At 37.3% G+C, this 23,093-nt stretch overlaps 1 protein-coding gene across 2 annotated transcripts in view; it reads right to left on the bottom strand.

Moving 5' to 3' along the window:
- IMMP2L (inner mitochondrial membrane peptidase subunit 2) overlaps positions 1 to 23,093 on the bottom strand; it is an 859,460-nt gene that overhangs the window by 797,568 nt on the left and 38,799 nt on the right. For both annotated transcript variants that reach the window (XM_032871296.1, XM_032871300.1), the window contains exon 3: positions 18,898 to 19,034. In XM_032871296.1, the coding sequence (XP_032727187.1) occupies positions 18,898 to 19,032 (135 nt within the window). In that variant the 5' untranslated portion in view covers positions 19,033 to 19,034. The remainder of the gene's footprint in view (positions 1 to 18,897; positions 19,035 to 23,093) is intronic.

Below are 23,093 nucleotides of genomic sequence, written 5' to 3'. Positions count from 1 at the left end.
CAACAGACACATGAAAAAATGCTCATCATCACTCAGCATCAGGGAAATACAAATCAAAACCACAATGAGGTATCACCTCATACTGGTCAGAATGGCTAAAATTAACAAGTCAGGAAATGATAGATGTTGGCAAGGATGTGAAGAAAGGGGAACCCTCTTGCATTTTTGGTGGGAATGCAAGCTGGTGAACCCACTCTGGAAAACAGTATGGATGTCCCTCAAGAAGTTGAAAATAGAGGTACTTTATCACCCAACAATTACACTACTGGGTATTTACTCCAAAGATATAAATGTAGTAATCCAAAAGAGGACCTGCACCCCAATATTTATAGCAGCAATGTCCACAATAGCCAAATTATGGAAAGAGCTCAGATATCCATCTACAGATGATAAAGAAGATGTGGGATAAGTGTGTATGTATGTATGTGTGTGTGTGTGTGTGTATGAATACTACTCAGCCATCAAAAAAATGAAATCTTGCCATTTGCAATGATGTAGATAGAACTAGAGGGTATTATGCTAAGCTAAATAAGTCAATCAGAGAAAGACAATTATCATATGATCTCACTAGCATGTGAAATTTAGGAAACAAAACAGAGGATCATAGGGGAAGGGAGGGAAAAATAAAACAAGACAAAATCAGAGAGAGAGAGACAAGCCATAAGAGACTTTTAATCATGGAACTAAACTGAGGGTTGCTGGAGGGGAGAGGAGTTGAGGGATGGAGTAGCTGGGTAATGGACATTAAAGAGGGCACATGATGTCATGAGCACTGGGTGTTATAAAAGACTGATGAATCACTGAACTATACCTCTGAAACTAATAATATACTACATGCTAACTAATCAAATTTAAATTTTTAAAAAATCAACAACTTAGAGAAATCTTTTGGATAAACCTTGCTCCAAAGACAGAGAACTGCATTTACATCTTGGCACCATTTTCTTACTAGCCAGATTACCTTAAACAGATCATGTAATCTCTCTAAGCCTCATTTCCACGTCACAGGGCCATCATGAGAAATAAAGACAGGGTCCACAAAGGGTTAACCCAGTGCATGATAGAGAGTAAACAGTCAACAAATTAATGTGATAAAGAGGATGCTAGCAACAACAGGACAAAAGGAAGCAAACAAGCACAGTATTCTTTCTGTCAGATTCAAGATAAGAATAAGCTTCTACATATGGCTCTGAATGTTTTTTCTTCTAAATACTACACTGGAAGTCTTCTGGCTGAAAATTCTACCACTTATTTCTAAATGCTTGGTGGATTGTTTCTCCATTTCTTTTCAGAAGGTAAAGTCAACATACTTTTTTTTAAGAGAAGGAGAGAGAGATGGGGGGAAGGGCAGGGAGAGAGGGAGAAAGAGAATCTTAAGCAGGCTCCATGCCCAGTGTGCAAACTGACCAGGAGCTCGATCTCACAACACTGAGATCACAACCTGAGGTGAAACTGAACAGTCAAATTGAAGCCTAACCAACTGAGTCACCCAGGCACCCTAAGTCATTATACTTTTATTTTGGATCTCAATTATTCTGCTTTTAGGAATTAATCTTCCCGAAATTTAATGTGCACAACTAGTTAAAAATATTTTCTATAAAAACCTTATATCCATTATGTCTTAAATTACCATTTTTAACATACACACATACACACGCATATATAAAAAGATATTTATCAAAAATCCAAGTCATTAGCTCTGACTGATGAGATTATGGTTTCCTTTTTTTCCCCTTTTTCGGGGTGGGGGGAGGGCAGTTGGGTGATTCTTGTAACATTAAAAAGGTTATGGTATGATTTCCTCTGCCCTAAGTATTATATCATTCATGCTAAGAAAGACAACATAAGTCAGCAGATTTTAGCAGATGTTAATAAATTATGCTAAGCCTAGAAATAGATTTCAAACCTTCTTTTGGAACAAGTACAACACAACAGTTGGCTTTAATGCTATCTCTGATCAAAGACTATGCTGAAGGATTTTTATTCCCCCTACAAACAAATATTATTGTCAAGGTATCCTAAATTCTCAGCTTGTGTCTAAGTTCAAACCAAATGACAGTTTGGGGAATTTATGTCTTGGTTTAGAAAAATAAAACTCCCCTACAGAACTGAAGAGAGACATGATGGATTTCTTACCTTGTAAAATTTAGCCACAGCCATCAATCAGTAAATGATATTATTCTGATTTTGATTTTTTCTATAAATTTTTATTAATGTTTCTGTATATTCATTTTTTAATTTAAAAAAAAGTTCCCAACCTGTAATTCACTGCCTACCACCTACCAACAAAGCCTGGTTTTAACCTCACTTCTCTGGGAGTAGTGCTTTCAACCCCTTCAGGCCTATAAAGAGCACCACCCACACTGGCAATATACAATCTAAAAATGTTTGAAAATTACATATGGTGCTTTTCAAAGGGATGGTCCCAAGTTACAACCAGGAGGAACCAGCAGTAGCTCTCAGATTTCTTTTGAAGAACCATTATTAGAGAAATCAGGATTGTCTTTTTTTTTTAACTGCAGCACTGGCCAAGAAGCATGAAATACAATTAAAATAAATGTATATTCTGATAATAGATTATTCTTACTATGAGAAGCCACACTTTTGAAAGAATGTAGATAAAATGGTCTAAAGTGTCATCTTCCTTCCTATTTTTTTTTAAAGGTTTTACTTATTTATTTATTTGGAAAAGAGAGAGATAAAGAGAGCATGGTGGGGAGGGGCAGAGGGAGAGGAAGAAACGGACTCCCCACTGAGCAGGGAGTCTGACTCGAGGGTTTCAATCCCAGGACCCTGGGATTATGACCTGAGCAGAAGGCAGATGCTTAACCGACTGAACCACTCAAGTGCCCCCTTCCCTTGTTATTGAGGCTTCTAGAGTTCTTGGATTTGCCTCACTAAGTATACAAAATAAAATGAATAATAACTGTGCCCAAGTCCGCATGAAGATTTAAGTTAGAAATGGACCATTCCTTTCAGGTAAAGGATACTTATTATCCCTACCCCTTAATACTTGACCCCCTTCAGTGACCAACCATCTAATTCAAAAATTACTCCAACTTTTACCCATAGGTCCCTTAATATGGCAAGGGTATTAAAACCTAGAGTCACACACTCATTATGCTTGAGGGCTAAAAGAAGAAATTCAAATCCCAAGGCATCTCAGGAAGTTTAGACTGATTAAGCTGTAGTTACATCTGACACTTTATTAATAAGTACAGAATAATGGGTTCTTCGTGCATGCTCCAGCTTCCAGATGCTCCCCCACAGGAGTGTCTGGCAATATCATAAAGTCCCCACTAGAAAGCCCCCCTTACAGGGTCACTTGAGAGCTCTGCTCTAGACCAGGCACAACACCTTGTCCAAACCATCCTGGCAGCCTCTTTCTGCACATGTGTAGATTCAAGACAGGCCCCACAGAAGCAGGACAAGAAATACATTCTTCACATGTCCAACTTAAACAACAACAGGAAAGGAAAAAGGATGCATTTGGTGAGGATGTGAAGCTACTAAAAAAAATTCATTCATGTTTTCTTTCATGTGTTCATTCCTTCGTCGCTGAAAAACTACTGAATTCCAACTCTGACCGGCACTGTGCTAGGCAATGGGATTTTTCACCCTTGCAAATCCAGATATGGGCCTAATCACATTTTATTCAGAGTTCTGAGAGCCTTTTTTAAAAATAACTTTGTTTTAATCTTATCCTCTTTTTTTTTTTTAATGATTTTATTTATTTATTTGAAAGAGAGAGAGAGCATGAGAGGAGAGAGGTCAGCGGGAGAAGCAGACTCCCCGCCAAGCAGGGAGCCTGATGTGGGACTTGATCCCAGTACTCCAGGATCATGACCCGAGCAGAAGGCAGTCACCCAACCAACTGAGCCACCCAGGTGCCCCTCTCATCCTCTTTTTTACACATGTCCAGTTCTTCAAGCAAGCATTCCCCACTTAGGGTATTTTCTTCCCCCTTTTGACATTTCTGCGTGAATCACACTCACATAAAATAACTTGTATTTCTGTAGATACCTTATTTTTTCTTTAAAAAGCAGGTCTTTAAAGCTATATTAAAACAATGTTAAAGTGGACATATACTATATTAGTTTAATTTGGAAATGTAGTGGGTTGCTAATTTTTTATTCTCCTAAACTTTTGATTTTTTCTATGCACATAGAGTGACACATCACAATTTTATGGGTATTCTCATATATTACTTGTACAAATAAAAATCTTTACAAACTATCTACAAGGTAATTTGCCAAAACATATCTAAAGTCTTTAAAGTGGTCTTATCCTTAGACCTGGAAATGTTACATTTGGTTAAACAATATGGTACAGGGATACTAAAAGCCATTAAAAATCACACTACAGAAAAATATTTAAGGGAGTAGGGTGCATGGGTGGCTCAGTCAGTTAAGCCACTGCCTTCAGCTCAGGTCCTGATCCCAGGGTGCTGGGATCGAGCCCTCGGGCTCCTTGCTCAGTGGGGAACCTGCTTCTCCCTCTCTCCCCTGCTCTTGTGCTCTCTCTTGCTCTCTCTCTCTCTCTCATGCGCAAGTAAAAAATAAATAAAATCTTTTAAAAAATATTTTAGGATATTTGGATATGTTTGGCAAAGTAAATTAGGTGAAAATGTAATAAATTTAAAAAGAAATATAGAGAAAGAAGGGAGAGAGGGTGGGGAGGGGGAAGGAAAACAGTACAGAAAAAGATAAGAATTTATAATGGTTGAGAAATGCAAATTTTGAAGTCAAAAGCCTGGCCTTATATCTGTTTAATTTTTAACAAATTAATCTTTTTGTTCCTATTTCTTCATCTGTAAAACGGATAATAGCACCTTCATCACAGGGTTGTGGGAGATACTAAATTTACTATTATATTTACAGTGAATACTACATTCTAACGCCCAAAATACAGCGATCATTCAATATTTTCCAACTACTATTATTATAGAATAACATCTTAAAATTAACTTATTCTGTAAGGTGGTATAGATTATTTTCTTTTTGCATATTTTTCTATATTTTCCAAGTTTTCTTCAATCAATATGCAATGCCTTAGAGTAAGAACTAATTTTTTAAAGAGAAAAACCATCTGATTTTTACATCTTTTTATTACAAGTATTTATGAAGTATGTTTTCTTCCTTAACAACTTCTTCAGTGTTTAAGCATCCCCTTAGTTCAGATCTCTGTAACTAGACAGCAAACTTTCTGGCTCAATGCAATAGTCCAATAACTATTAAACACTACCATTAAATATATGTATAGTGTTTCCTTGCTAATAAAACAGATATTGACATAGCTTTTCAAATTAATAGTTCTAATTAATCATGACAAGAAATGTCGTGTATAATTAATGAGATATAAAATTTATATAAACATCTTTACATATTATCAACAAGACAGGTTATTATATGCAATATAAACCAGCTACATGGATACATCCATACATTGGCACCAAGATACACCTACAGACCAACAAATCCGTAACTGCCTCATAAAACTGAATGAAGCTTTCTTAGTCCCTGATAGCTCTAGAATCTCTCTAATGGGTCCCAGGTACCAGGGCATACCAATCTATTTACTTTACTTATACAGTATCTGTAAACAAATCTGTGAACGAAAAGATGAGACCGTGGTTTTAGATCCTTAGTTCCTTGTTACTACTCGATGTGGCATCCTATAGGGAAAAAAAAAAATTCTAGCAGTAGAAAAGTGTATCAGTAGAAATTCAAGACCCCAGAATTACATGAATCAAAGCAATCAGAATGAACAGGTTCAACTGTGTAGGAAACAAACAGCATGTTAAAAGGAATTTTAAAAAAGCACTGACACTGATAAAAGAGACCGAAGTCCTTATATTGCTTCTTTATTGCTACAAAATAAACATTACAAAACCTAATACAAAACTGTGTATTCGCTCTTGATTCTGCAATTTAAGCTCTGCTTAGCTAGGTGGAAGTCAGCTAGACTGACCTGATACCACTCAGGCAGCTACAACCATGGAGATACTAGTGGTCCCAGAGGACAAGTTCCACTGTGCAAGCAAACCCACAACAGTACCATGAAACATGGTCACCACTATTCCAGTCTCCAAGAACAGTTTCCTCACCACCTTTCCAGCTTCTAGTAAGAGCTGTACGCCATTTGTCCAACTTTGATCAACAATCCCCTACTGTTTTTCTAGCCCTCTGCGGCCATCCAGTCCCCAAACCAGTGCCATCTATTCTAAAATTTTGTTTTGGCAGCACCTCACTAATTTGGGTTACCTGTTGTTTCCTAACAAACCACTCCAAAACTATGAGCCTAAAAAGAAAAACCATTTATTTTTTCATAATCCTGCAACATAGGTTTCACTCAGAGGGGCAGATCCTCTGGCGACCTCTCTTTCCTGAGGCCATTCATGTGGCTGCAATCATCTGTGACTCAAAAAGGGCTGGAAAGGGCAAGATGGCCCTACTCACACATCAAGCACTTAACAGGAACTCCTTGGCCAGGATGCTTCACTTGTTCTCCAGTGTCCCCTCGAGCAGGACTGCCTGAGTTTCTTGCATGTTCCCCATTCACAAGCACTGACGAAGTTCCTACTCAAGTAATATTTGTTGATGAGCAATTGGCTAAAGCAAGTCATATGGCCAGATTCAATGTGGGAGGAAATGTGATTCACTGAGGAGCCATTACTGTAAAAATCTACACATTTCCCATGCTAAGTCAATGGGCCATTCTCTCAGGTGACACTCTATGCTTCTTTTTGGTCATTTTAAAAACTACAGATGGGATGCCCAGGCGGCTCAGTCAATTAAGCGCCTGCCTTCAGCTCAGGTCATGATCTCAGAGGGTCCTGGAACTGAGCCTCCCATCACGCTCCCCACTCAGTGATGCGTCCCCTTCTCCCTCTTCTTCTGACCCCCCCCACCTCCACTCACGCTCTCTCTCTCTTTTTCAAATAAATAAAATATTTTTAAAAATAAAAATAAATAAAAACTACAAAAGTGAAAGATTGTTTATATTGTAAAAAAAAAAGAAAGAAAGAAAGAAGATTAGCTGGCAAAATAAAAAACTAAACAAAAAATTAAAAGATAAACATACTAAGCTATAAAGTATAGAACACACATTTAAAAGCTAAAAAAATAAAGTAACAAGATAATACAAAATTAAAGCTAGAAAGAAGAAATAAAAACAAAGATTACAACTAGTAAGAAAAATCAAAAATGAAAATTATACACTGATATAACCATTGATACAAGGGATTAGAAGAAATAAAATTAGCTAAAATTAGCATAAATGTTTGATGAATGATTTAACAGACAAATGCATGGAGAATAGAAAATTTTTTCTATTTTCTTTCTTTCTATTTCTATTTTTTTTTATTATTTTATTTATTTATTTGAGAGAGAAAGAGAACATGTGCAAGACAGACAGCATGAGCTAGAGGGAGGGGGAGAAGCAGACTCCCTGCTGAGCAGGGAGCCCAGTGTGGGGCTCTATCCCAGGACCCTGGGATCACAACTTGAGCTAAAGGCAGATGCCTAACCGAATGACCCACCTAGGCAACACAAGAAAAATATACTTTTAAAAGTACTAAAGTTTAGAATTCAAAAGCTTAGCAAACCAAGACAACCAGGAGTTTGGAAGCAAAAACAGTTCCCACGTCTGGGAAATGCCCCAACAACTTGCCCTACCCAAGAGTTGGGGGCTCTCTACAACAAAAGGTTTCTCAAACATATTTTTTTTATTAAAGCATAATTGAGACATAACATTATATTAGTTTCAAATGTACAATACAGTGATTCAACACGTGTATACATTGCAAAATGACTCACCCCAGTAAGTCTTGTTACCACCCACCACCATACAGAGTTAAGATTTTTTTTTTTCAAACTTGAGTATTTACAGAGCTTGTCACAACAGAGATTCCAAGGTCCTAGCAATAATTCTATTTTCATAGCACTGGGACAGGGCTCAGGAACCTTCATAAATAAGGCACCCCAGGTGGTACTAATAAAAACCTAAGGATGACACTAACTGGCAAAGGGCTTTCTCAGACCATGGGCCTCCTTATCCTTTGCATTGCACTTATTGCTTGAAGCCCTTAGGACAAGCCTACATTTAAAATTTCAGACTCAAAAGCTAAGATCCCCTATTCCCTTAGCTATATCTCAATTTGAGCTGCTTCACCCTTTCAAGCCTCCCTCCAGCAATAAAGCAGCATTTTTCAAATTACAGGTCATGACCAATGAGTGAGTCATAGAATCAATTTAATGGGATGCAACCAGAATAGAAAATATCAGAGGGCACCGCACATAATGACGGTAATTACAATTTTAGTATTGTTACATGAAACTTCTGTTTCAGTTGTGTGTATATATGTACAGTGAAAAACTATATTACCTAATGAGTCATAAGTAAAAAGGTTTGAAAACCTCTGCCATAAAGAATATGATGGATTCATCAAGAAACTAAAAAGTTTTCAGGTGAAGAGTGCAGAAACACCCTCAAAGTCAAAGAAAAAAAATTTAATGATGATAATTTCATTTCATCATACTTCTGTAGGGTTTAATTATTCAGGCACTTCAATGCTTCAAAGAACAAATTTAATATGCATTTATTCAACATTACTCTGAAAGGGTAGGTGAGAGGAATATGGTCCTTTTCTTTTAGAAGCTTACAAAGTAGAGTTAGCATTAACCCATGAAATAAATAGAAGACTAGAGAACAATACAAAACATTTACAATCATGAGTTAAATGTGCAGTGCTGTCAGATTTCAAGTAAGTGAATGATGGAATTAGGGAAGGTTTCATGAAGAAGGTAGGGCTTGAGTTTAGCCTTAAGGGAGCCCATGATAAGAAAAAGCAGAAAGGAAAAGGTATAGTAAGAAGTCTTGTTACATAGCCAAACAAGGTGAACGGCCTATAAAAAGAATCTCAAACACTTAGTGTATAACTTCTCTTACAACTAAAATACCCCAAACATAAGACAAAGAACAAATGGAGGATGACTCTAAAAGGTAGCAAGAAGACTGAACGCTAGGGACATAAAGACTTGAGGAATGACATGGTGGCAAGTTCCCTGGGTTTTCTTTTTGCTTCTCATGTATTCTAGATAACACACTGGAGAAGCCTGCAACCAGGAGTCACCAACAGGCAGAACAAAAAAGCTTGAAGAAAAGCCTACTTTCATGGCGCCTGGGTGGCTCAGTCGGTTAGGTGTCTGCCTTCGGCTCGGGTCATGATCCCAGGGTCCTGGGATCAAGCCCTGCATCGGGCTCCCTGCTCAGTGGGGAGTCTGCTTCTTTCTTTCCCACTACCCCTGCTTGTGTTCCCTCTCTCACTGTCTCTATCTGACAAATAAATAAACAAAAAAATCTTTAAAAAAAAAAGAAAGAAAGAAAGAAAGAAAGAAAGAAAGAAAGAAAGAAAGAAAGAAAGAAAGAAAGAAAGAAAGAAAATCCTACTTTCCAGCCATAGGGCCAGGAAAAGGACGCCCAAGTGGAACAGAAAACACTTCTTATAAGACCCATCCTAATCCAGCCAAACACCAAAGGAAACTCTACCCCAACACCAGAGTGTTAGTGGATGGAACAGGGAATTGGGGCTCCAGCCACAGGCAGCGCCAGTGAGCCTGGGTACTTTCCCTTCACTTCCCCCAGTCCTGGAATAAGAGGTAGAATGAAAATGCAGGCCATGTTAGTCAGCACACACACTACCAGCTACCCCAGGATTAGTTTGGCAATTTCTTAAAAATGAAGCATCTATGTACCATACGACTTAGCAATTCCACTCCTAGCAGCATTATTCACGATAATGAAAATGTGGAAACAACTTAAAGGTTCATCATCTGGCAAGCAAAAAACAAAATGGAAGAAAAAAATCCATACAATGGAATTCTTTTTGGTAAATAAAAAAAAAAACTATCGATATATGGTACAATGTGGATAGACCTCAAAACACATTATGGTAAGTCAAAGAAGCAAGACACAAAAGACCACATATTGAATGGTTCTAGTTGCAGATAATGCCCAGAAAAAGCATAAGTTAAAGTAAGAATTAACTTCAAATAGACAAGAGAGATCATTTTGGTGGGTTGGAAATGTTCTAAAAGATGATTCTATAACTCCATAAATTTATTAAAAATTACTAAATCATTCACCATGGATAAATTCAACAGTATAGAGTTAGCCCACAGTAAAACTATTTTTTTAAAAACTAGACAGATGGGGTGTCTGGGTGGCTCAGTGGGTTAAGCCTCTGCCTTCGGCTCAGATCATGATCTCAGGGTCGTGGGATTGAGCCTCACATTGGGCTCTCTGCTCAGCAGGGAGCCTGCTTCCCCCCTCTCTCTGCCTGCCTCTCTGCCTACTGGTGATCTCTGTCTGTCAAATAAATAAATAAACAAAATATTTTTTAAAAATAATAAAAACCAGACAGAACAGTATAATAAACTACCATGTTACCCATCATCTAAGGTCCAAAATTATGAACTCATGGCCAATCTCGTTTCATCTGAACATCACTCACTCTTCCTCCTCCCATATTACAATAAAGTAAATCTCAGCTATTACACAATTTACTGCAAATTTTATGTGACAAATACTATAGAAGATTTTTCAAACTAACAACAATATAATTTTTATACCTTAAAAAATACACTAAAGCACAACTGATAAAAATGGTACTTTGGCCATTTTAAATAATCTTTCGTTGTTTTCTCATATTTTCAGTTTTGTCTTTTATTTCTTCAAACATATCACATTTAGCAGCTGATAGTTCTAAGAGCTTGTCTTTAAGGTCTGATTCTGCCAAAGGATATTATGGACTCTCACTTAGAATAGTGCTCATTTCCTTGTGTGATATTTTTACTGTGAGATCCTGTTCCTCAAACTTTGTCTGTGCCCAGGAAGATCAGTGGTCGCTCCCACCAGGTGCATGAGGCGAGTCCAAAGTGACTGACAATCTCAAATTAGGGTGTTTCAATTGCTGTGAAGGTGAATTCAAACCTCAGTCCGCCACTAGGGGCTTTTCCCCTCTACTCAGAGTCTAGAAAATTTTTCTTGCATAACAGATTTTGGTTTTAGTGTACGCCTTCCCTAAAGATGTGTCTCCTCCATGGTCCTGAATTTATTCAGAATTTCTGTTCCACCTCCCCACCCTGTATGAGCCCAGGGCCTTGTCTTCCGATCCCCACGTGGCTATTAAAACCCAAAACTCTGGGCGCCTGGGTGGCTCAGTTGGTTAAGTGACTACCTTCGGCTCAGGTCATGATCCTGGAGTCCTGGGATCAAGTCCCACATCAGGCTCCCTGCTCAGCAGGGAGTCTGCTTCTCCCTCTGACCCTCTCCCCTCTTGTGCTCTCTCTCTCTCTCTCTCACTCCACACACACACACACACACACACACTCTCTCTCTCTCTCTCTCTCTCTTTCTCTCAGGTAAATAAATAAAATCTTTAAAACAAAACTCCTGAGTTACCAGGAATTGACAAATGTCTATAGGATAGCTGCAGACTTCAAAGCATACTGACTACTCTGGAAATGCATTCCCCTTTATTTGTGGTCTCAGATCATTTCCCTTACCTCCCTGCAAGGTCACTATGCATTTTTAAAGATTCTTCATGTTTTATTTATACTTTTTTATGAGTTTCGCATTGAGAATATTTTCTAGATATCTACTCTGCTATATTTCCAGAAAATGAAATCTAATTCCTTCTTTTAAGAAGCCTAATAAAGTTTATAATCTTCAGTCTAGAATAGGGCATTTTCCATCAACCTAGGTTTCAAAGTTTGAAATCTTTCACCTCCCACCATAACATTAATTTCTATCTTTGTTTAAGATCTAAAAGTACCACAGAACCACCCAAAATTAAATAACTTATCAATCAAACCACTGCAAAAACAAAAATAAAATGGAACAAAATATCTCTGTGAGCATTATTATAGGGAGGCATTACACAACAGTGATAAAGCAGGACTTTTATTAGTTATCATTTAGTAAAATGGAAAGCATTACCAGAGTTAGTTGGAGTCAGTTCTGAAACTTGATGGCTGTGTGAGCTTAGGTAAATTATCTCCAATGTTTGGCCTCAGTTTTTTTAAATATATAGTTTAGCTAGAGTCAACATACCTTAATGTATTAAAAGTTCTAGCCATGGGAATCTGAATAAAGTATTAAATTTAAAATTATGTAAAAGAAAACTATTAGTACTCAAATCAGCAATGATCATGACTCAGAAGAGAACACAAAAGTCTTATTAAAGGGACATGGTATACGCAACTTAAATGATTCAGTAACAATGTTTTTGTGCATGTGTATACATGTATGTATGTATGTATGGGTACACAGAGAGACACAAATACCCAGGTCTGAGAGAGAGGAAAAGAAGGAGAGGGAGAGAGAGAAGGAGAAGGAGGGGAAAAGAAAAGGGGAGAAAGTAAAGGTGGCAAAATATTGAAAACTGATGAATCTGAGCAGAAACCCATGGGAGTTCTCTGTACTACTCTTACAACTTTTCTGTGAGTCTAAAATTACTTCAACATCTTTTTTAAAAGTGTTATGAAGTCAGCATTTAAATAACAGATATAACCCTGGCTACATAAAACAGAAGCATACTGTTCTATCATGGGAAGTAAAGGAAATCCATGAAGGGACATTATGAAGTTATCACTCACCAACTGTTTCAGTCTCACATATGTTTGTTGCTATAAATACAAACTGATCTATTTGAATTCTCTATTAATGACAGGTTGCAGAACTACATAAAAATGTATAACATCCTGATGGGTAAACACCTTAAGTGAGATTTTTGAGCCAAAGGTAATTTGGGAAAAAAGCTCACACATCAGCTGAGAAAGCACTCCAACATTAACTCCCAGCTTCCTCCAAAGTCAGCCGCAGACGACCAAGGGGAGTAAGAACACAGAGCATTCAGCATCGCAGGAAATGTGTGCCCTGTGGTTCCCAGCATCTTGGAAGTGCAAATTCAGCAGGTAGCATAAAACTCCCTAACTCTACAATAAATTCTGGCGCATAAATCACAATGTATGTATCTCTTTCCTTAAGAGTCTATATTTGTATCTAGCTTCTCAGAGTGTCAAAATAATAGTTATAACCAATGATAACTGTTGAATATTAGGCCCTCTATAGGTTTAAAAATTTTTTAATAAAATAAAAAAATAAATGTGACAAGGAGAGGGCGTAAGCCTCTTTGCTCGCTTTTTTGACAGAACTTTTAATTTTAAGCTCAGCAGGAAATTCAGATAATGACTGCAAAGAGCCAAGCAGGAGTCTAAGATGTTTATTACAAACCAATCTCTTCAGGATTAAATGCAGATAGCTGAAAGTCAAGACAATTTTGAACCAATGGAAGTGTGTTATTGATTAGTAAATACCTCAATGCTGATTAAACTATTTTCCCTCCCATTTTCTAACTTTCTAATTTATTCTGCATAAATCTTTCTCTGAAGTCTGAGCTAGAGAGATAGAACTATGGAATAATATTTTCAAGTATTTTCCCCTCCAGCTATGCCAACTGGAAAAAAGAAGATGGTATACTATATGCTACAGATAGCAATGACAACAAAACAGGACAGTGATACCTACTTTCTTAAAGTCTTAATTTTAAATGAAGAAGGCATATACACCTTTTATAAGAACCAGTGACCCTGCTACAGGCATTCTCACTCAAATAAAATCTAAAACTTTGGTATGAGGTCATTAAACTATTCCTAGGGCACCTCTTTTACTCTAAAAGCCCCAGTAAGCAATTGAACTTCTAATTTGAATAATTGCATTCCACCAACATAAATTCCCTCTGTAGTTTCAACTATATGCAGTATCAGTCTTCATTTCCTGAGTTAAATTAATATTGAGTAATGCGGTGCTTCTTTAAAAAAAAAAAAAGTGCATCCACTTTCATAGTAACCTTTCAGCAACTAGTAGAAGTGATTCATGTGCACTAGAGGGGAATTGTTCAGTATGAGTAATCATTAACCAATAATTTCTGCCAGCATTCCCTGTGTGTAGAGCATTGCAAAAGGTACATCTCATCCAATAAAGTGGATATATCTATACAACTTTATTTTAAAAATCAAATGTTTGATAAACTGTATCGTATTTCCCATCAAATTGTCATTCTATCATTAAAAATTTTATTTTCATTTATGACTTATCTTCAACTAGCTGTAAGTCCTCATGTTTGACCACCTCTATCCTTCTATTCAGATACCTAATAAATTATCAATTAATGCTGGGAAACCTAACTTACTCCATAGTGTTCAAAAAATAAAGATTTCTTGTAAGAGGGAATCCTGAAAACAAGCTTCTCCTATTAAATCCCAAGCCAGCAGAATTCTAAAAAGACATAAGAAACAGTTCTCATGAAAAATTTGCTACCAAAGTGAATTTCCAGTGTTGCTATAACAGCATTTATTCAATACACTCCAAAAGACTGGTACAATATATCTCTTTAATGAGATTTGATCTTTCAGTCCTTGGATTTTCTTAAATAACATGTCTACAAGTTGCAGAGTGACCTTTATGAAAAGCCACTCTAAAGTTATGATCCAAGCGGCCCTGGATGACTTCCAGCTTAAAGACATCTAAAATGGATCAACCTATTCCAGAATGCAATGACTCAAAATTTCAATCTACTCCAATTTTGTCAGTCTTTGACTTCAAAGACTAGGGTCATTGTAGGTAGACTCAAAGGTGAAAAATAACTTTTTAGATATCTCTGAAGTCAACCAAATACCGTTGGAGTCATAGTGGCTATAGCAGGTATACTCACCTACTCACTTTTTTTCCTTCCCTCCTCACTTTGCCATGACTCCCAATCTCACTGACTTTGGGTTTTGATACATGACTTACTTATGTGAACAGAAGAGTCGAAGTTCTGAACTGAGTCTTTAAAAGGTTCTGAGTGTTTTTACTCACCCTCTGGTATCTTGCTATCACCCATGAAAACATAACCCCAAGCAGCCATGGCTCCTTCAGTGTAGGTCCCACAAAGACAGATACATGAAGTGGACTGAACCAAACCCAGAGTCCAGAGTGACTACAGTTAATCTACCGACCCATGAGTAAGAAATAATGACCTGAATGCAAGCAACTGAAATCTTAGGGTAGTTTATTGCTATAGTAAAAGTTAATACCATGACCAACAATAAAAGGGCTCAAGGTATTATTCTTTGGCCCCACTCTATTCCAAATTAAAACTTCCAGGTCCATGCTCTAAAATAGTATGCTAAAGCAAACCAGTTTTCATTTCAGTACCAGGCACTGGCCAAATATATCTGACAGCTTGATATCTTCTCATCTGAAAATGTATCCATTATTCAGGGTTAATAATCTTGAAACTCTTCTACTAAAGTAAAAGTACATTGACGACAGAATCCGTACCTGATTCGCCATCCCCCACCACACCTAAAATAGTGTTTCACACTTCTTAGCCATTGATAAATGACTCCCTATTCCAACTCAAAGTTACCTCTGCTTTTCATTATTGTCCAAATCTCAAAATGACCTCCTGAGTCACAAAATGATTCAGATATTTGAAATGACAGAAATGACTAGATATGATCTTTCCACCTGAACACACAGGTATTCTAAAGTGCACAATGAATGATGCTCAAGACTGGTAACCTACACCAACGTGAATTCCTTCAAAATGGCACAGAGTCCTTCAATGAATACCGAGATGTAGAATGATGTGTCTCATGGCGCTGCACACAAACATGCCACAGAGCTATGTCAGCGTTCAAGGCAGGTCTCACAAGGGGGCCCAGCAATGCCTTCAGGGGAGCACATTTCCATCTTGAGTCTTTTTCACACTGGTCCTCTCTGCCACGCTGCCTCCTGATCATTGATTGTACCAGTCTCATTTTCTCCATCGTCCTCTATTACCCAACCAACCTAGGTAACTTTCTTTCCTCTTCTTCTCCGCACTTCTTTTCATTTCTTGCCACTTGCTTTTTCTCCCTTTCTCTCATACTTCTAAACCTGGTACAAGAAGGCATCATCGCACATTCAGAGAACTCCCTTCCTTCACACACAAATCAACCAACTGCCAAACACCAGATATAATTCTCAGGCCTCAGAGTCAATAAGAGCAGGTGTGTTCCTTGCAGGATGCTCGGGGACTTCCAGCCATGACCACACACCCTGCCAGCTATTTAGTACTTGTGTCATTACAGAAAATTGAAGACAAGAATTTTTGTCAAATTTTTGGTCAAAACTTCTGCTGAACTCCACAGTCTAAACATGTTCAGTTCATCAAAGTTGTGCAGTAGCAAAGATGTCTTCAAAAATGCTTAATTAATTAATCACTATATCCCATTATTGCAATTTCTGCTCCTAAATAATTTTAAGTATGATTTAGTAATATCTAATGAAGTTATAGATAAATTCTCTATTATACTTAGAAGGAGTCAAAAAATCCTAAAATACAGACCCAACTGTAATAAACATATATCTTTGTTTTCTTCCCAGAATATCCTTTCCTCTTTTATTCTGAAAATAGCATACCCTCTCTTCTGGGAAATGTCACCCCTTCCTTACTCCGAAAGCTGATTTAAATATATCCTGTCATTTTCTTATTGAGCCTAGCCATGGCTAGGGCTGTGTACTTGTCTGAAGCCGGGCCAATCATGGCACCTTAACCCATGGGTCAAAGTTGATCTATATTTGTATAGATGAGGCTACATGACTGAAACAATCAATCACAGTCCTTTCCCAAGATCCTTCAAAGTAAAATTAAGGCAAGAGGAGAGACCTCTCTCAAGTGGGGATGAAATGGGGCATCTTAAAGCATGAGAGCTGCCAGCAGCCCTGTGCCCAGCATGGTGAAGAAAGCCGGTCTGAGAGAACGAAGCCAAAGATGCAGACAGAAACAGACGGCAGAAACACAGAAGACAGAGCACCCTGCGGCGTCCAAATCCCTGGTTCCAGTTGTCCCTGCTGATTGTCACACTTTTGCCTTCCTCCTGGGTACATAATAAACCTTCCAATAAACTCTCCTGTATGTCTAACTCAATTCAAGCTCTTATCCTGTAATCAGTAGCCAAGGAAATTCTACATAATATACCAGACAAACTACAAGGTAACAAATTTGACTTCTTGGGAGTAAGGCCCAGGAACACTGTAAGAAATGTACCTGCAGCAAAAAATCCGATTTAACAGACTGGCATTTCAGAATGACCCTACTATTTAACACTTTCTTCACTGTCTTCTTAACTAGGGGTAAGCCTTGTCTTTTCATAAGACAATCAATTTCTTATATTTTTTACTGAATTCCCTCTTAGCACAAGCAATGAACAAAGATATTCAGTGGGCGTATACTGGCCTCAATCATGAAGTTTAGGATACTATGATTGTTGTACAATCCTCTGGAATATCATTAGATCCAAGGTAAGAAGGCTTTGTGTTCTGGAAAAATCTATCTCAGAATAGTAATGGTTGTAGAGCAAAACAGCACTCACTACCAGAACTCAGGAAGAGATCTGATTTTCAATACAATAATTACAGTTTAAAATGCATACTCATTCTAACTCCTCAAAGCTGATACCTATGCCTAGTTAAGGAAGTAGTTCTGACTAAAAACAAAAATAAATAAATAAATAAATAAATAAATGTTTATTCTTTATGTAACTTCAACTTTAAGCTCTTATAAGTTTATATATTTATTTTACTTATTTGTTTTATACAGCTATCTAGAACAATGTGAACTTAATACATGTTCACAATGGAAGAAAACAAACCATATCACAAAATGCAAAATCTTCTTAATTACATAAACTTACTCATACAGATAGTTTATAGACATCAACTTAGAACAAAGTCTTCTCTGTTATTCCAGAAGACTATTTGCACATAAGTTTTGGAAATCTCCACTGCAAAATTCTTCCAACGTAAAGTACATTTAATCTTTTCAATCAGCAACATGCTTAAAGAACACACCCAGAATATCTGGGACCAGTGCTCTACACTTTTCTACCTACTGAAAGTGTGTATGTTTATATACATATGCATACATACATATATATACATGAACACATATGTGTATTTATATATATATACATAGACCCTTGTGTATGTGTATAAATATAGTATGTATATATTTTATACATATATGGATATTTTGGGTGTAAGTACATATATATGCATACTAATATGTATATGGCTACTGAGATAGATTAGTAACTGTATGTATATATATACATATATATATGCATACACACACAGTAACTGAATTTGACCCAAACTCATCCTACGACTACACTATCAATACAATATCAAAGGATATTTAAGTGTGGATTCAAACCTAGATAATTAAAATATCTTAAAATCCCAGGCCATATCCACAGAAAATGGTGTCATTTAGTAAAATTTCCTTAGAATCTCTACTTAGAATCATAAAGTAAATAAAATAAAATAAAAACTAAAAAAAAAAAAAACCCTACAGATAGAACAATTTGATAATTATGTTTATTCACTTCTACCCTGTTTATAATATGATCACATTAAAAGACCTTTTAAAAAAATTTAGTAAAGTTAAATTTCAGGTCAAGGCTTTTTTAAAACTTTTCAGTTCCCAGCACAGAAATAATATACAGAAATCCCACAGCTAGTACATGAGAAACCATGAAGAATGTGCTATAAAGAATGAAGCCACAGGACGCCTGGGTGGCTCAGTTGGTTAAGCAGCTGCCTTCGGCTCAGGTCATGATCCCAGCGTCCTGGGATCGAGTCCCACATCGGGATCCTTGTTCTGTGGGGAGCCTGCTTCTCCCTCTGCCTCTGCCTGCCACTCTGTCTGCCTATGCTCGCTCGCTCTCTCTCTCTCTGACAAATAAATAAATAAAATCTTTAAAAAAAAAAAAAAAAAAAGAATGAAGCCACATTCATTTTTACCTGCATTGATGCTCCCTCCACTCTGGCCACACAGGCCACCCGGTCCAGGAAAGTCACTGCCACGGGCACCGCCACAAAAAAGCCCTTACAGAAGGCTTTGGCATATCTTCTCACCCAGCCTTGTGACTGTGCCATACCTGAAAACAAGTACAAAATTAGCCTCAAAAAAAGGTTAAAAAAGAAAAAACAAAAGCAGCACAGGAAAAGCAAGAGTTAAGGAAAAACCACCTCATCTCTTAATATATTTCACATGCATCCCTACAAGCAGTGGAATAAATCTGATTTAAATCCCAAAGGCAAATACACTAACTCAGATTAACTCTTTTCAGTAACTGAAGTCCACTTGATAACTTTAGTGGAAACTCTCTCTTCACAAAGCAGTAAGTTAGAAAACAAAGAAGCATTCCAAAAGTAAATCCCTTCAGGTTGTTGGCTATTACAGTGGAGATGCTTCTCACACTTCTGACATCTGTTCTCTTCTATAGTCCCACAAGTTTTAGTGGGACACATGGCTGCCTGGCTTCCCTTGCAGCTAACTGTGACCATGTGACTAGGTCTGATGAATGCCGTATGAGTAAATATGATAAATTTCCACACTCTGCCCTGAAAAAGAAAAAGGGAAGGCCCTTCCTGTTTCCCTTTTTTTGATACCATGATAACAATGGAGTAGCAGGAGCAGGAGTAGCCATCTTAGGATAAAGATGGCAAAGCAACAAAATAGAAGGGTCCTGGATCCCCAGCACCGTGGAGGGACTATAGTTGTGCTGCACTGCTTACCCTTGAACTATTATATTAAATGAGAGATCCACCACTTTCCGTCACATCCAAATCACTGCTATATGAGTCTGTGTTACAGCAGCCAAACGGATCCAAATACAACAATGAAATCTATGATAGAGCAAGAAAAAAACCACTGCATGTGGATTCAATACAGATAATTACCAACATTTACCCTATAACCACTGGACTAATTTTCAGATTTCCTAGGGATAAGCAATCCCTTAATTGTCTCATGCAATGAAAAACAAAATAGCGAGACATCAAGATACACTACCCTACCAGATCAAAAGGAGCCGAACACAGTCCAAGAGATGAAGAAGCTTCATAGTTTTTGACTGTTTTGTTTTCAGTCTTACTTAGACAAGCTCCATGTGCTACCCAAGACTGAAGGAGGAAGTGGAGGGGGTGCTGAGGTTAGAGGTCTCTTGACCTCTCCTTTGCAGTGTGCAACTAGATCAGAGCAACTGAAAAGTTCTCTAATACAACCACAAGGCTTGTTTAGACCTAAACCCACACGTCAGTTTGCTTCCAAGTGATAACCGAAGATTATTTGTCCTTTTGAGAGCAGATTCAAAAGGGTCCAGAAATGCAATTCGCACCAAGCATATACCAGAAAGGCATACACTGGGACAGTATTTAGGCTTTTCATTTTTAAGTTCCCAAAAGTCACACTTCCAATGAGAGCAGTGTTATAATAATATTAATATTATAGACATGAAATGAAGCCAAAAATAGGTAAGAATATAAGAAGGAGAAGAAAAAAACTAAGAAATATATTCATGAACAATATAGGGAGTTGGAGCAGGAAAAGAATACAAATAAATAACTATAATTATTTACTTATTTGCATAAGTGAATAAAAGCAGAAAAATTACAGTTAAATTCAGTCTGAGTACTTACATCTGAAGATTTACCTGCTGACCCATATAATTTAAACTTGAAATGAGAGACAGAGGAACATATAAAGAAAGGATGGGACCACTTCCAAACAGCTTTATCCAAAAGACTTCACTTCTTTTATTTTAAAAGAATGTCTCCTTTAAAGACACATACAAAAGAGGGTCACGTGGTAATGAAAAAATACATAGTCTTCTGATCCTGACAGAGCAAAAGAATTCTCCAGAGTTACCAGTATCGGACAATGGCTTTCCAATGGTTTTGACCATATCCCATAATAAGAAATACATTCTATAGAGCAACCAAGTATTCAAATACTCACATACACACACAACTTACACATACACCCTCACAATGCAGTAAATAAGAATTGAAAACAGTACTTATTACATAATAGGCTATCATTTTAATCTGTTCTGTTTCCTTGGATGAGACAAGATGAACGTCAGGAGACCAGATTATTCTAGTGGTCCAGAGCAAGAGATGATGGTAGTCTGGACCACACTGGTGTTGACAGAGATGGAATAAAATGAGCAGACTTGGGGCACCTGGCTGGCTCAGTCAGCGGAGCGGGCAACTCTTGATTTCAGGGTTGTGAGTTCCAGCCCATATGGGACACAGAACTTACTTAAAAAAAAAAAAAAAAAAGAGCAGACTTATGATACATATTTTGGAGGTTAAAATGACAGGATTGGATGTGGATGGGCAATGGCGGGAGAGGGGATAGGAACTAAGAGAAGGAAGTGTCAAGAGGCAGCAGTGACCTATGAAAGCACTGTTAATTGCATTTGAATTGCATTCCAAAGTAGTAAAAACATGCTCATAATTCAATTTCTCAAACCTTTACTCAGTCTTACTAAGGACAAGGCCATAAGTTGGACGCTAGGAATATAGGAGTGGAAAAGCAGACGTGGTCCTTGCTCTCAAGGAGTAACAGTATTTCAAGAAAGATGCCCCTGAATGAACATTCTTAAATGGAAATGAGTATTGAAAAGGGCCATGCCCTGAAGCTTGGGAATATGGAGCAAGGAAGTCCCTCCGTCAGGAAACAATCAGCAAAGGGATGCCAAGGAAACAGCAACTGAAGTGGGACCCGAGCATTTCAGGCACAAGGAGCAGCATATGTAAAGGCCTAGGAGCGAAGTAAAATGTAGCTATTTAAGAAACCAAAAGAAGTTCAATTTGGATAAAATATATACACAATTTATTTGCTGATTTTCAATTTTTACTTTAGTAAACTTTTTTTTTTTAAGATTTTATTTTTTATTTGAGGCAGAGAGAGAGATGGAAGACAAGCAGAGGGAGGGGCAGGCAGAGGGAGAAGCAGGCTCCTTGCCAAGCAAGGAGCCCAATGCGGGACTCGATTCCAGGACCCTGGGATCATGACCTGAGCCGAAGGCAGACACTTAACCGACTGAGCCACCCAGACATCCTACTCTAGTAAACATTTAGTTATTGACTGCTAAACACCAATGCTAAGGGAAGGAAATATAAAGATGGCTGGGCATACAATATAATATCATTTAAAAACTCTCAAAAACAATATTTTATATTTTCTATGTAAATTTGTATAAGCATATAAAAGTATTTAAAATGGAGTATTATTTGTATTATTGTGTTCACTACTTACTAACTACTCATGTCACTTGTATAATTAGTAAAGAACAAAAAGAGATAGAAAAAGCAGGCTTATCAAAATGCTGAGTGGTTCATCCTAGATGCTGGAAATGTAGATGGTGACTATATTCTTCTTTGAACTTCCACTGGTTTCTAACATTTAAAAAAGAAATATGGTGCTATGAAGTCACTTTAGTATATAGATACTACAGGATGATGCCAGTCTTGATCTATTTCCTATCATGATAAACTATCCTTTTTCAGTCCAGTCTCTATGCTGTTCTATGGGTAACAAAAAACACCGAATAAGACTCTTCCCTATTTATGCAGCAATCAACGTAACTGACTGCAATTCTTTTATGTAGCCAAAATAGTCTATGTTGGGATATTACATGCTTTGGAAAATTTCTTGAGAGTTTGAAAAGCCTTAAAAAGTCCAACCTTTCTTCTCACCCATAGTAGCATTTGGGTTCAAACAGGAAAAACCTGCTGACAATCCATATTATAACCAACCTGACAACTTGACTATTTTAAGTAATTAATAAACTGGCTTTGAAACACATAAACCTATCCTTATCTAAATATTAAGCAAAAATAAATATTAATAAATATTAAGTAAATGTAAATAGAAAAACATGCTCTTATACATATGTGGCTCTTAGAATTAAAAAACCAAACATATGACAGAATGAAAATATAAGTGTTATCTTTGCTGTTCCTTGTTTCCTGCATGCATGGACCTTCACTAAATGAGTAGGGACATGGGCAGAATAGAAACTGGGAACGTTTTCAAATATGATGATGCCGCAGCTATCCCAGTTTTAAGGCAACATGCATGCTTACAATATAAATTAAGGGGAAAGAGAATGTAAGTTGTATTAGAATTGGAGTCCCAGAATTTT

The sequence above is a fragment of the Lontra canadensis genome, unplaced genomic scaffold (genome assembly GCF_010015895.1).
Source record: "Lontra canadensis isolate GAN:19392208 unplaced genomic scaffold, GSC_riverotter_1.0 scaffold2, whole genome shotgun sequence".
NCBI classification, from domain to species: domain Eukaryota; kingdom Metazoa; phylum Chordata; class Mammalia; order Carnivora; family Mustelidae; genus Lontra; species Lontra canadensis.
Note: the sequence above shows the minus strand (reverse complement) of the source record. Positions and strands in the feature narration are given on the sequence as shown.